General features: G+C 42.8%; 1 protein-coding gene across 2 annotated transcripts in view; it reads left to right on the top strand.

Annotated features, from left to right (window-relative positions):
* jak1 (Janus kinase 1) overlaps positions 1–15,278 on the top strand; it is a 75,215-nt gene that overhangs the window by 25,659 nt on the left and 34,278 nt on the right. For both annotated transcript variants that reach the window (XM_046300220.1, XM_046300221.1), the window contains 2 exons: positions 2,141–2,339; positions 14,876–14,985. In XM_046300220.1, coding sequence (XP_046156176.1) covers positions 2,141–2,339; positions 14,876–14,985 — 309 coding nt within the window. The remainder of the gene's footprint in view (positions 1–2,140; positions 2,340–14,875; positions 14,986–15,278) is intronic.

Below are 15,278 nucleotides of genomic sequence, written 5' to 3'. Positions count from 1 at the left end.
ACACACACACACACTGAGAACTAGGTCCGGGATGATACCATTATCGCGATACTCGTTAGTATTGTGGCAAGGAAATAAAAAACTAGGCTGATTTAACTTCTTTAGGAAAATGGCTCTAATGTTGGAAACAAACATCATTATGTTGTCTTCCAGAGTCAAATGTATTTATTTTCTAACCTATAGCACACAATATTTTACATGCAGAAAGTTTTGAAGGACCAAAGCGTTTGGTCTGCTTTGTGTTTTCATTTTTTGCCATGGAAAAAATATTGCGATACTGATATCGTCACAGCCCTACTGAGAACACAAACAATGTATTTCTGCAGGAAGGGAGAGTGGGGTGGAAATGACTGAAGTGGGCGAGGTGGAACAAGTGGAGAAGTCAGATAACAGGCCAAAGTTCAGAGATCATTACACAAGGAAGTGACTAAGAACAGATATAACACAGATGATGCCAAAACATGACACACACTGCTCATTGTCTGACTGTTTCGTTATTGTCTGATAAAGAGTACTGAAAACCATGATGATGATGATGATAGAAGAGCAATTAAAGTCCTTTTCAGACAATGTGTGGTTACTATCAAAACAAGCACATACCAGGTGACACACCAGAGTAGATTTTGAGCAGAGCCTGGTGGTCTGGTCTGGTGTCTGTATCACATCATCATGGTAAGATGTCCTACATTAGTAAACACTGTTGTTCAGTGTCAACACTCTGACTGAGCAGCCTCACATGCATGCACAACACATGGTCAAACAGGCTCCAAGTGTGCGTGCGTGTGTGTGCGTGCGCGAGAGAGAGTATGTGAGTGTGTTCTTGTTTTGAGGCATCCATTCCAAATTAAATTAATTCAGTTTCAGTCAATAGCATGTGACTTAATGTACAGGCTGATTGGGATGTGGTGTTCCAGTGGACAGTTTGTTTTATCCAGCTAACTCGGGTCTAATCTAAACATAGTAGTGAAAACGGACTTAAAAGACCTGCTAGCTTTGTTCAAAGTATCGATTAGCCTTTTATTGACAGTAGTTGTAACATCTTTCACTACCAGCTGAACTCTGTGTGGTTGTTGTAACATCTTTCACTACCAGCTGAACCCTGTGTGGTTGTTGTAACATCTTTCACTACCAGCTGAACTCTGTGTGGTTGTTGTAACATCTTTCACTACCAGCTGAACTCTGTGTGGTTGTTGTAACATCTTTCACTACCAGCTGAACTCTGTGTGGTTGTTGTAACATCTTTCACTACCAGCTGAACTCTGTGTGGTTGTTGTAACATCTTTCACTACCAGCTGAACTCTGTGTGGTTGTTGTAACATCTTTCACTACCAGCTGAACTCTGTGTGGTTGTTGTAACATCTTTCACTACCAGCTGAACCCTGTGTGGTTGTTGTAACATCTTTCACTACCAGCTGAACCCTGTGTGGTTGTTGTAACATCTTTCACTACCAGCTGAACTCCGTGTGGTTGTTGTAACATCTTTCACTACCAGCTGAACCCTGTGTGGTTGTTGTAACATCTTTCACTACCAGCTGAACCCTGTGTGGTTGTTGTAACATCTTTCACTACCAGCTGAACTCTGTGTGGTTGTTGTAACATCTTTCACTACCAGCTGAACTCTGTGTGGTTGTTGTAACATCTTTCACTACCAGCTGAACTCTGTGTGGTTGTTGTAACATCTTTCACTACCAGCTGAACTCTGTGTGGTTGTTGTAACATCTTTCAATACCAGCTGAATTCTGTGTGGTTGTTGTAACATCTTTCACTACCAGCTGAACTCTGTGTGGTTGTTGTAACATCTTTCACTTCCTCTCTCCCTCTTCTTTTCTTCTCCTCTCTTTTGATTCCCCCAAACTGACCACTCACCTCTCCCTATGTCTCTCCCTCTATCTCCACCTCCTTTTCTTCTCCTCTCTTTTGATTCGCCCAAACTGACCACTCACCTCTCCCTATGTCTCTCCCTCTATCTCCACCTCCTTTTCTTCTCCTCTCTTTTGATTCCCCAAACTGACCACTCACCTCTCCCTATGTCTCTCCCTCTATCTCCACCTCCTTTTCTTCTCCTCTCTTTTGATTCCCCCAAACTGACCACTCACCTCTCCCTATGTCTCTCCCTCTATCTCCACCTCCTTTCCTTCAGTTGGATCTGTGTGAGTCGAGACAGGTGCGTCAGTATAAGAACTTCCAGATCGAGGTGGGTTCAGAGGGTTTTCGTCTGTACGGGACAGAGACCTACAGGTCATCTCTCAGAGAGCTGCTAGACCACCTGTCTGGACAGAACCTCCGTACTGACAACCTCCGCTTCCAGCTCAGCCGCTGCTGCCCCCCACAGCCCAGAGGTAGGGGGAGAGAGACACACACATACGTACACACACCGTGGTCAATATGAAACTCCCACTTCAGTTTTGACTATTTTTGTTGCAGTCCCTCAGAAAGTCTTTTGTATACGTGTCAAACACACACATTGCCCTAAACCCTTAGTGTGATTTGGCTCTGGTCTGCTGAAAGGATGTTCCTTTGAAAGCCTGTTTACACCACTAGTTCTAGTTTCTCTTAGCGACACTGCATCACCATGGTTACCACTCGCTTAACCATCTCAATACCTCAGCTCTGTTTTGTAGCTGTGTGCAACCGTGTGTGGATTTGTCTATGTGTTGTATGTGTACACTGTAAAACCAAGTGTTTAGGATCTGAACTAAACACTTTTCTGGAACACTTTCTAAACACATCGAGGCGTTTAGAATTTCAGTGAAAATGTGTCAGTGTTTAGATTGTAAATATTTGTATTCACTGAAACACTTTTTAAACACGAGCACAATTATTCAGTACAAGGCGTTCAGGTTTTGAACAATGTAAGTTATTTATCTTTGTATAGTATAACATTGGTTGATTTCAATGTGCATGAGGAAACATAGATATGAAAAACAAACTATTGTAAAAATCTACCTGCAGCAAAACATGCTGGGAAATATGATAACAGAAATGAACTCACACAGTTGATGAACAAACATTTAAAAAGATTTATTGAATCAAATGTCCTGTTTAGTTGACACATTCCTAACACCTGATCTAAATAAAAGGCATGGAAAGTGGCATCAATATGGAATGATGAAATGCACTCTAAACAAGATGATAGGAAAGTAACATCTGAACACTTAGGAGAAGTAGTTGTTCTCCTGGTTGGAAACTGACTGGAAATACATGACTAACATGTTTAATCCTGCATTCTAAATGCTCATTTTTCAGTTCTGTGTAGGTTATGAACTTGTCAAATGTTTTCATTATTTCGCTGTGTGTGTGTGTGTGTGTGGGGGGGGGGCTTTTCAGTGAGAGGGAGGGACAGTATCTACATGTGGGTGCACCCTGTCTTGTTTATCCTCTCTCTCTGTGTGTGTGTAAGCACCCTGTCTTGTTTACCCTCTCTCTCTGTGTGTGTGTAAGCACCCTGTCTTGTTTACCCTCTCTCTCTGTGTCTCTCTCTGTGTGTGTAAGCACCCTGTCTTGTTTACCCTCTCTCTCTCTGTGTGTGTGTAAGCACCCTGTCTTGTTTACCCTCTCTCTCTGTGTCTCTCTCTGTGTGTGTAAGCACCGTGTCTTGTTTATCCTCTCTCTCTGTGTGTAAGCACCCTGTCTTGTTTACCCTCTCTCTCTCTGTGTGTGTGTAAGCACCCTGTCTTGTTTACCCTCTCTCTCTCTGTGTGTGTGTAAGCACCCTGTCTTGTTTACCCTCTCTCTCTGTGTCTCTCTCTGTGTGTGTAAGCACCCTGTCTTGTTTACCCTCTCTCTCTCTGTGTGTGTGTAAGCACCCTGTCTTGTTTACCCTCTCTCTCTGTGTCTCTCTCTGTGTGTGTAAGCACCCTGTCTTGTTTACCCTCTCTCTCTCTGTGTGTGTGTAAGCACCCTGTCTTGTTTACCCTCTCTCTCTGTGTCTCTCTCTGTGTGTGTAAGCACCCTGTCTTGTTTACCCTCTCTCTCTCTTAACCCATCTCATTCCTCTCTCTCTCACTCCCTCTCTTCCCTTACCCATCTCGTTTCTCTCTCTCTCTCTCTCTCTCTCTCTCTCTCTCTCTCTCTCTCTCTCTCTCTCTCTCTCTCTCTCTCTCTCTCTCTCTCTCTCTCTCTCTCTCTCTCTCTCTCTCTCTCTCTTCCCTTACCCATCTCGTTCCTCTCTCTCTCTCTCTTCCCTTACCCATCTCGTTCCTCTCTCTCTCTCTCTTCCCTTAACCCATCTCGTTCTCTCTCTCTCTCTTCCCTAACCCATCTCGTTCCTCTCTCTCTCTTCCCTCTACTCATCTCGTTCTCTCTCTCTCTCTCTCTCTCTCTCTCTCTCTCTCTCTCTCTCTCTCTCTCTCTCTCTCTTCCCTTACCCATCTCTCTCTTCTCTCTCTCTCTCTCTGTCTCTGTCTCTGTCTCTCTCTCTCTCTCTCTCTCTCTCTCTCTCTCTCTCTCTCTCTCTCTCTCTCTCTCTCTCTCTCTCTCTCTCAGCACCCTGTCTTGTTTATTCTCTCTCTCTCTCTCAGCACCCTGTCTTGTTTATTCTCTCTCTCTCTCTCAGCACCCTGTCTTGTTTATTCTCTCTCTCTCTCTCAGCACCCTGTCTTGTTTATCCTCTCTCTCTCTCTGTGTGTGTGTGTCTGTAAGCACTCTGTGTGTGTGTGTAAGCACCCTGTCTTGTTTTTCCTCTCTCTCTGTGTGTGTCTGTAAGCAACCTGTCTTGTTTATCCTTTCTCTCTGTGTGTGTCTGTAAGCACCCTGTCTTGTTTATCCTCTCTCTCTCTCTCTCTCTCTCTCTCTCTCTCTCTCTCTCTCTCTCTCTCTGTGTGTGTGTGTAAGCACCCTGTCTTGTTTATCCTCTCTCTCTGTGTGCGCATGCATCAGGCGAAGGAAGACAGTGTAGTACTGTGGTTTCCACACTCACAGCTCTCCTGTTTACAGTGTGAGTGGGTTACCTGCTATGAGGGGCCCATCACAAGGGTGGAACATCATTTGTGTTTTTATGGTAGAGGTGTTCGGTCTGCACTGTGAATGAAAACATAATAGTATATTTACTAAATAAAAACACTGGCCCTATATGCTATGCCTATGCTGCTTTATAGGCCTAAGCCGCTTGAGTAAATCTGAACTCAAAAACAACTAGAGCTTATGCTCTTTTTTTTTTTACTAGAGCTTTTTTTTTTTTACTAGAGCTTATGCTTTTTTTTAACAAGTAGAGCTTATGCGCTTTTTTAAAAACAATTAGAGCTTATGCGCTTTTTTAAAAACAAGTAGAGCTTATGCACTTTTTGTTAAACAAGTAGAGCTTATGCACTTTTGTTAAACAAGTAGAGCTTATGCACTTTTTTAAAACAAGTAGAGCTTATGCGCTTTTTTAAAAACAAGTAGAGCTTATGCGCCTTTTTAAAAACAAGTAGAGCTTATGCGCTTTTTTTAAACAAGTAGAGCTTATGCACTTTTTGTTAAACAAGTAGAGCTTATGCACTTTTTTTAAACAAGTAGAGCTTATGCACTTTTTTTTAAACAAGTAGAGCTTATGCACTTTTTTAAACAAGTAGAGCTTATGCACTTTTTGTTAAACAAGTAGAGCTTATGCACTTTTTTTAAACAAATGTATTTATGTATTTATTTATCTTGCTCCTTTGCACCCCAGTTTCTCTACTTGCACATCTACCATTCCATTGTTCAATTGCTATATTGTAATTACTTCGTCACCATGGCCTATTTATTGCCTTAACTCTCTTATCTTTCCTCAATTACATTCACTGTATATAGACTTTTCTTTTGTTCTACTGTATTATTGACTATGTTTTGTTTATTCCATGTGTAACTGTGTTGTTGTATGTTTATTTTATTTTACCTTTATTTAACCAGGCAAGTCAGTTAAGAACAAATTCTTATTTTCAATGACGGCCTAGGAACAGTGGGTTAACTGCCTGTTCAGGGGCAGAACGAGAGATTTGTACCTTGTCAGCTCGGGGGTTTGAACTCGCAACCTTCCGGTTACTAGTCCAACCCTGCCGCCCCAGGGTAGCCTAGTGGTTAGAGTTGCTATGCTTTATCTTGGCCAGGTCGCAGTTGTAAATGAGAACTTGTTCTCAACTAGCCTACCTGGTTAAATGAAGGTGTTCTCAACAAGCCTACCTGGTTAAATGAAGGTGTTCTCAACTAGCCTACCTGGTTAAATAAAGGTGTTCTCAACTAGCCTACCTGGTTAAATGAAGGTGTTCTCAACTAGCCTACCTGATTAAATGAAGGTGTTCTCAACTAGCCTACCTGGTTAAATGAAGGTGTTCTCAACTAGCCTACCTGGTTAAATGAAGGTGTACTCAACTAGCCTACCTGGTTAAATGAAGGTGTTCTCAACTAGCCTACCTGGTTAAATGAAGGTGTTCTCAACTAGCCTACCTGGTTAAATGAAGGTGTTCTCAACTAGCCTACCTGGTTAAATGAAGGTGTTCTCAACTAGCCTACCTGGTTAAATGAAGGTGTTCTCAACTAGCCTACCTGGTTAAATGAAGGTGTTCTCAACTAGCCTACCTGGTTAAATGAAGGTGTTCTCAACTAGCCTACCTGGTTAAATGAAGGTGTTCTCAACTAGCCTACCTGGTTAAATGAAGGTGTTCTCAACTAGCCTACCTGGTTAAATGAAGGTGTTCTCAACTAGCCTACCTGGTTAAATGAAGGTGTTCTCAACTAGCCTACCTGGTTAAATGAAGGTGTTCTCAACTAGCCTACCTGGTTAAATGAAGGTGTTCTCAACTAGCCTACCTGGTTAAATGAAGGTGTTCTCAACTAGCCTACCTGGTTAAATGAAGGTGTTCTCAACTAGCCTACCTGGTTAAATGAAGGTGTTCTCAACTAGCCTACCTGGTTAAATGAAGGTGTTCTCAACTAGCCTACCTGGTTAAATGAAGGTGTTCTCAACTAGCCTACCTGGTTAAATGAAGGTGTTCTCAACTAGCCTACCTGGTTAAATGAAGGTGTTCTCAACTAGCCTACCTGGTTAAATGAAGGTGTTCTCAACTAGCCTACCTGGTTAAATGAAGGTGTTCTCAACTAGCCTACCTGGTTAAATGAAGGTGTTCTCAACTAGCCTACCTGGTTAAATGAAGGTGTTCTCAACTAGCCTACCTGGTTAAATGAAGGTGTTCTCAACTAGCCTACCTGGTTAAATGAAGGTGTTCTCAACTAGCCTACCTGGTTAAATGAAGGTGTTCTCAACTAGCCTACCTGGTTAAATGAAGGTGTTCTCAACTAGCCTACCTGGTTAAATGAAGGTGTTCTCAACTAGCCTACCTGGTTAAATGAAGGTGTTCTCAACTAGCCTACCTGGTTAAATGAAGGTGTACTCAACTAGCCTACCTGGTTAAATGAAGGTGTACTCAACTAGCCTACCTGGTTAAATGAAGGTGTTCTCAACTAGCCTACCTGGTTAAATGAAGGTGTACTCAACTAGCCTACCTGGTTAAATGAAGGTGTTCTCAACTAGCCTACCTGGTTAAATGAAGGTGTTCTCAACTAGCCTACCTGGTTAAATGAAGGTGTTCTCAACTAGCCTACCTGGTTAAATGAAGGTGTTCTCAACTAGCCTACCTGGTTAAATGAAGGTGTTCTCAACTAGCCTACCTGGTTAAATGAAGGTGTACTCAACTAGCCTACCTGGTTAAATGAAGGTGTTCTCAACTAGCCTACCTGGTTAAATGAAGGTGTTCTCAACTAGCCTACCTGGTTAAATGAAGGTGTTCTCAACTAGCCTACCTGGTTAAATGAAGGTGTTCTCAACTAGCCTACCTGGTTAAATGAAGGTGTTCTCAACTAGCCTACCTGGTTAAATGAAGGTGTTCTCAACTAGCCTACCTGGTTAAATGAAGGTGTTCTCAACTAGCCTACCTGGTTAAATGAAGGTGTTCTCAACTAGCCTACCTGGTTAAATGAAGGTGTTCTCAACTAGCCTACCTGGTTAAATGAAGGTGTTCTCAACTAGCCTACCTGGTTAAATGAAGGTGTTCTCAACTAGCCTACCTGGTTAAATGAAGGTGAAATAAAACAATCAAATGGTAAAACAAGGAATAATCACACACATGTGGACATTTTTCCAGTCCCCACAAGGAAAAAGTATATTTTAGGGGTAGAATTCAGGTTAGGATTTTGAATGGGAATCAATTGTTTGGTCCCCACAAGGATAGTAAAACAAATGTGTGTGTGTGTGTTGTCAACCACAGAGAGTTCGTATTGTCAGAACATCACTTCCTCCTCTTCACCCAGCCACATACTGCGGGGGCGTTCAAACTCCACACACACACCAACGTGCATATACTCATGTGTACTACTCGCATATACACACCCATTTTGCTTATGCAAGCAGACATACTTGTTGTTTTCAAGCCGAACCCCCCCCCCCCCCCTTGCCCCATCCCCACCAAATAATAAGGACGTCAGACCAAACTCAACAGCACGTGTCACAGTCAACAAATTGCGTACCTTGACCTACATTTTGTTTGTTAACATAGGCTACATTGTCTCTTGGGTTGATATGTAAACAATGTTGCTTCATCTCCACATGGTATAAGCCATTCATAGTCTTTGTTCATTCTTTACCAGCTGATAGGGAGACTGGTGTTTTGTTGCAGAAGTGTGGGTGGTGTTCATTAGGTACCGGAACTGAAATGTTTAAAGGTCCCATGCAGCTGTTTTTTATCTCCAACAGTTAAGTACCTTATTATGATTGTTTTTAATTAAAATGGTCAAAAAGAAACAAAAAATAGCTTCTTTGCAAATAGCAATTTCTCAGGCAATAATTTAGCTAGGACTGTCTTGGAGTGATCTGAATGGGGAGGGGACAATGGACACTTTAACTCTCTTTGTTATTAACTAAAGGGACATTTCTATTTTTTTCAACTACATATTCATCACCTCTAGCATCACCCCAACATCAACATACAGGATCATTCAAAAGTTTGGATACACCTACTCATTCAAGAGTTTTTCTTTATTTGTACTATTTTCTACATTGTAGAATAATAGTGAAGAGAGAAACTAGGAAATAACACACATGGAATCATGTAGTAACCAAATAAGTGTTAAAGAAATTAAAATATATTTTACATTTTAGATTCTTCAAAGTAGCCACTCTTTGCCTTGATGACAGCTTTGTACACTCTTGGCATTCTCTCAACCAGCTTCATGAGGTAGTCACCTGGAATGGATTTCAATTAACAGGTGTGCCTTGTTAAAAGTTCATTTGTGGAATTTCTTTCCTTCTTAATGGGTTTGAGCCAATCAGATGTGTTGTGACAAGGTAGGGGTGGTATACAGAAGATAGCCCTATTTGGTAAAAGACCAAGTCCATATTATGGCAACAACAGCTCAAATAAGCAGAGAGAAATGACAGTCCATCATTACTTTAAGACATGAAGGTCAGTCAATCCAGAAAATGTCAAGAACTTTGTAAGTATCTTCAAGTGCAGTCGCAAAAACCATCAACAGCTATGATGAAACTGGCTCTCATGAAGACCGCCACAGGAAAGGAATACCCAGAGTTATCTCTGCTGCAGAGGATAAGTTCATTCGAGTTACCAGCCTCAGAAATTGCAGCCCAAATAAATGCTTCACAGAATTCAAGTAACAGACACATCTCAACATCAACTGTTCAGAGGAGATTGCGTGAATATGGCCTTCATGGTTGAATTGCTGCAAAGAAACCATTACTAAAGGACACCAATAATAAGAAGAGACTTGCTTGGGCCAAGAAACACCAGCAATAGACGTTAGACCGGTGGAAATCTGTCTTTGGTCTGATTAGTCCAAATTTGAGATTTTTGGTTTTAACCTCCTTCTCTTTGTGAGACGCAGAGTAGGTGAACAGATGATCTCTGCATGTGTGGTTCCCATTGTGAAGCATGGAGGAGGAGGTGAGGGGTGCTTTTCTGGTGACACTGTCACACTAAGGCACACTTAACCAGCATGGCAACCACAGCATTCTGCAGCGATGAGCCATTCCATCTGGTTTGCGCTTAGTGAGACAATCATTGTTTTTCAACAGGACAATGACCCAACACACCTCAGGCTGAGTAAGAGCTATTTGACCAAGAAGGAGAGTGATGGAGTGCTGCATCAGATGACCTGGCCTCCACAATCACCCGACCTCAACCCAATTGAGATGGTTTGGGATGAGTTGGACCGCAGAGTGAAGGAAAAGCAGCCAACAAACCATTCCAGGTGAAGCTGGTTGCTAGAATGCCAAGCTGGCATCAAGGCAAAGGGTGGCTACTTTGAAGAATCTCATTTATATTTAGCTTTGTTTTAACACATTTCTTGGTTACTACATGATTCCATATGTGTTATTTCCTAGATTTGATGTCTTCACTATTATTCTACAATGTATAGAATAGTAAAATAAAGAAAAACCCTTGAATGAATAGGTGTGTCCAAACATTTGACTGGTTCTGTATGTGTCATGGAGCTGTTCTATGTTTTGTATTTTAAAAAAAAGAGAGGAAGTTAAGTGTTTCCAATGACATCATTAACCAATTAGTAGGCAATGTCTCATCATTTGTTAAAAGCCACTTTGCGGGCTCTACTGTTGATGCTATGAGACGTTTCCACCTCACAATAACAACACTTGATCAGGGCAGCTCTAGCAGGGCAGAAATTTGACGAACTGACTTGTTGGAAAGGTGGCATCCTATGACTGTGTCATGTTGAAAGTCACTGAGCACTTCAGTAAAGCCATTCTACTACCAATGTTTGTCTATGGAGATTGCATGGCTGTGCGCTCATTTTATATACCTGTCAGCAATGGGTGTGGCCACACACACTATACAGTTGAAGTCAGAAGTTTACATACACCTTCATTTAAATGTATTTGGCTAAGTTGGACATTTAATCCTAGTATAAATTCCCTGTCTTAGGTCAGTTAGGATCACCACTTTATTTTAAGAATGTGAAATGTCAGAATAATAGTAGAGAGAATTTATTTAAGCTTTTATTTATTTCATTACATTCCCAAATGGGTCAGAAGTTTACATATGCTCAATTAGTATTTGGTAGCATTTCCTTTAAATTGTTTAACTTGGGTCAAACATTTCAGGTAGCCTTCAACAAGCTTCCCAGAATAAGTTTGGCCCATTCCTTCTGACAGAGCTGGTGTAACTGAGTCAGGTTTGAAAGCCTCCATGCTCGCACACAATTTTTCAGTTCTACCCACATATTTTCTATAAGATTGAGGTCATGGCTTTGTAGTGGCCTCTCCAATACCTTGCCTTTGTTGTCCTTAAGGCATTTTGCCACAACTTTGGAAGTATGCTTGAGGTCATTGTCCATTTGGAAGACCCATTTGCGACCAAGCTTTAACTTCCTGACTGATGTCTGGAGATGTTGCTTCAATATATCCACATAATTTCCCCGCCCCATGATGCCATCTATTTTGTGAAGTGCACCAGTCCCTCCTGCAGCAAAGCACCCCCACAACATGATGCTGCCACCCCCATGCTTCAAGGTTGGGATGGTGTTCTTCGGCTTGCAAGCCTCCCCCTATTTCCTCCAAACATAATGATGGTCATTAATGCCAAACAGTTATATTTTTGTTTCATCAGACCAGAGGACATTTCTCCAAAAAGTACGATGTTTGTCCCCATGTGCAGTTGCAAACCGTAGTTTGGCTTTTTTAATGGCGGCTTTGGAGCAGTGGCTTCTTCCTTGCTGAGCGGCCTTTCAGGTTATGTAGATATAGGACTCATTTTACTGTGTATATACAGTGCCTTGCGAAATTATTCAGCCCCCTTAAGTTAATACTTTGTAGCGCCACATTTTGCTGCGATTACAGCTGTATGTCTCTATCAGTTTTGCACATCGAGAGACTGAATTTTTTTCCCATTCCTCCTTGCAAAACAGCTTGAGCTCAGTGAGGTTGGATGGAGAGCATTTGTGAACAGCAGTTTTCAGTTCTTTCCACAGATTCTCGATTCGATTCAGGTCTGGACTTTGACTTGGCCATTCTAACACCTGGATATGTTTATTTTTGAACCATTCCATTGTAGATTTTGCTTTATGTTTTGGATCATTGTCTTGTTGGAAGACAAATCTCCGTCCCAGTCTCAGGTCTTTTGCAGACTCCAACAGGTTTTTTCCAGAATGGTCCTGTATTTGGCTCCATCCATCTTCCCATCAATTTTAACCATCTTCCCTGTCCCTGCTGAAGAAAAGCAGGCCCAAACCATGATGCTGCCACCACCCACCATGTTTGACAGTGGGGATGTGTGCTCAGGGTGATGAGCTGTGTTGCTTTTACGCCAAACATAACGTTTTGCATTGTTGCCAAAAAGTTCAATTTTGGTTTCATCTGACCAGAGCACCTTCTTCCACATGTTTGGTGTGTCTACCAGGTGGCTTGTGGCAAACTTTAAATGACACTTTTTATGGATATGTTTAAGAAATGGCTTTCTTCTTGCCACTCTTCCATAAAGGCCAGATTTTTGCAATATACGACTGATTGTTGTCCTATGGACAGAGTCTCCCACCTCAGCTGTAGATCTCTGCAGTTCATCCAGAGTGATCATGGGCCTCTTGGCTGCATCTCTGATCAGTCTTCTCCTTGTGTGAGCTGAAAGTTTAGAGGGACGGCCAGGTCTTGGTAGATTTGCAGTGGTCTGATACTCCTTCCATTTCAATATTATCGCTTGCACAGTGCTCCTTGGGATGTTTAAAGCTTGGGAAATATTTTTGTATCCAAATCCGGCTTTATACTTCTTCACAACAGTATCTCGGACCTGCCTGGTGTGTTCCTTGTTCTTCATGATGCTCTCTGCGCTTTTAACGGACCTCTGAGACTATCACAGTGCAGGTGCATTTATACGGAGACTTGTTTACACACAGGTGGATTGTATGTATCATCATTAGTCATTTAGGTCAACATTGGATCATTCAGAGATCCTCACTAAACTTCTGGAGAGAGTTTGCTGCACTGAAAGTAAAGGGGCTGAATAATTTTGCACGCCCAATTTTTCAGTTTTTGATTTGTTAAAAAAGTTTGAAATATCCAATAAATGTCGTTCCACTTCATGATTGTGTCCCACTTGTTGTTGATTCTTCACAAAAAAATACAGTTTTATATCTTTGTTTGAAGCCTGAAATGTGGCAAAAGGTCGCAAAGTTCAAGGGGGCCGAATACTTTCGCAAGGCACTGTAGATACTTTTGTACCTGTTTCCTCCAGCATTTTCACAAGGTCCTTTGCTGTTGTTCTGGGATTGATTTGCACTTTTCTCACCAAAGTACGGTTATCTCTAGGCGACAGAATGTGTCTCCTTTCTGAGAGGTATGACGGCTGTGTGGTCCCATGGTGTTTATACTTGCGTACTATTGTTTGTACAGATGAGCGTGGTACCTTCAGGTACCTTTGGAAATTGCTCTCAAGGATGAACCAGACTTGTGGAGGTCTACAATTTCTTTTTCTGAGGTCTTGGCTGATTTCTTTTGATTTCCCATAATGTCAAGCAAAGAAGCACTGAGTTTGAAGGTAGGCCTTGAAATACATCCACAGGTACACCTCCAATTAACTCAAATGACATCAATTAGCCTATCAAAAGTCATGACATCATTTTCTTGAATGTTCCAAGCTGTTTAAAGCCACAGTCAACTTAGTGTATGTAAACTTCCGACCCACTGGAATTGTGAATCAGTGAATAAGTGAAATAATCTGTCTGTAAACAATTGTTGGATAAATTACTTGCGTCATGAACCAAGTAGATGTCCTAATCGATTTGCCAAACCTATAGTTTGTTAACAAGACATTTTTGGAGTGGTTGAAAAACTAGTTTTAATGACTCCTACCTAGGTGTATATAAACTTCCGACTTCAACTGTATATATATACAAACGTAAGTTGATGTTGGGGTGGTTCTAGAGATGATGAATCTGAAGTTGAAATTGTTTTCCCTTTAACTAATTTACCTCATGGTGATGTCACCATGGAAGGCCAAATCTCCATCCCACCACAACAGGCTGAAATATCAGATGGTCTTTTCAAACAGTTCTTATACTAAAAGGGCATTATCATCATTTTCACAATATTATTCCAACCAAATATTGTGGACGTACATATAAAACCGGAAAACCACGTTTTGCCTGCACTGGGCCTGTTGTGTGCCGCACTGGGCCTGTTGTGTGCCGCAGTGGGCCTGTTGTGTGCCGCACTGGGCCTGTTGTGTGCCGCACTGGGCCTGTTGTGTGCCGCAGTGGGCCTGTTGTGTGCCGCACTGGGCCTGTTGTGTGCCGGACTGGGCCTGGTGTGTGCCGGACTGGGCCTGGTGTGTGCCGCACTGGGCCTGGTGTGTGCCGCACTGGGCCTGGTGTGTGCTGCACTGGGCCTGGTGTGTGCTGCACTGGGCCTGGTCTGTGCCCTGGTGTGTGCCGCACTGGGCCTGGTGTGTGCTGCACTGGGCCTGGTGTGTGCTGCACTGGGCCTGGTCTGTGCCCTGGTGTGTGCTGCACTGGGCCTGGTGTGTGCTGCACTGGGCCTGTTGTGTGCCCTGGTGTGTGCTGCACTGGGCCTGTTGTGTGCTGCACTGGGCCTGTTGTGTGCTGCACTGGGCCTGTTGTGTGCCCTGGTGTGTGCTGCACTGGGCCTGTTGTGTGCTCTGGTGTGTGCTGCTCTGGGTGTGTGCTGCCCTGGGCCTGGTGTGTGCTGCCCTGGGCCTGGTGTGTGCTGCCCTGGGCCTGGTGTGTGCTGCACTGGGCGTGGTGTGTGCTGCACTGGGCCTGGTGTGTGCTGCACTGGGCCTGTTGTGTGCCCTGGTGTGTGCTGCACTGGGCCTTGAAAAGCTTTTTGTTGTAGTTGTGTGCCCTGGCGTGTGCTGCACTGGCTAATGTGTGTGTGTTTCAGAGGTGTCGAACCTGCTGGTGGTAACTAAGGACAGAGTGCTGGTTCCCCAAACAACCCTGCAGGAGAGTCAACTCAGCTTCCACAGGATTCTCAAGGAGGAGATCATGCAGGTGCTGTATCACAAACACACACACTGCGACACACACACCTCTATACACACTGCGACACACACACCTCTACACACACACACACACGCACACACACGCACTGCGACACACTGCTACATACACACACTGCTAGAACCACAGGTTTTTTTTCTTCTTTTTCTCAAGAATGCTTAGCAGTGCAGACGTGGTTTGTCGTCCTCTCGTTTACTTTTTGTATTTTTTGTATATATTCCAATTTATTTTTCAATCTCTTTTTGCCTCACTCAATGTGACACGGATCTGCTATTTTTTAGGCC

This window comes from Oncorhynchus gorbuscha, linkage group LG15 (genome assembly GCF_021184085.1).
Source record: "Oncorhynchus gorbuscha isolate QuinsamMale2020 ecotype Even-year linkage group LG15, OgorEven_v1.0, whole genome shotgun sequence".
NCBI lineage: Eukaryota > Metazoa > Chordata > Actinopteri > Salmoniformes > Salmonidae > Oncorhynchus > Oncorhynchus gorbuscha.
This window is presented reverse-complemented; position numbering and strand designations above follow the sequence as displayed.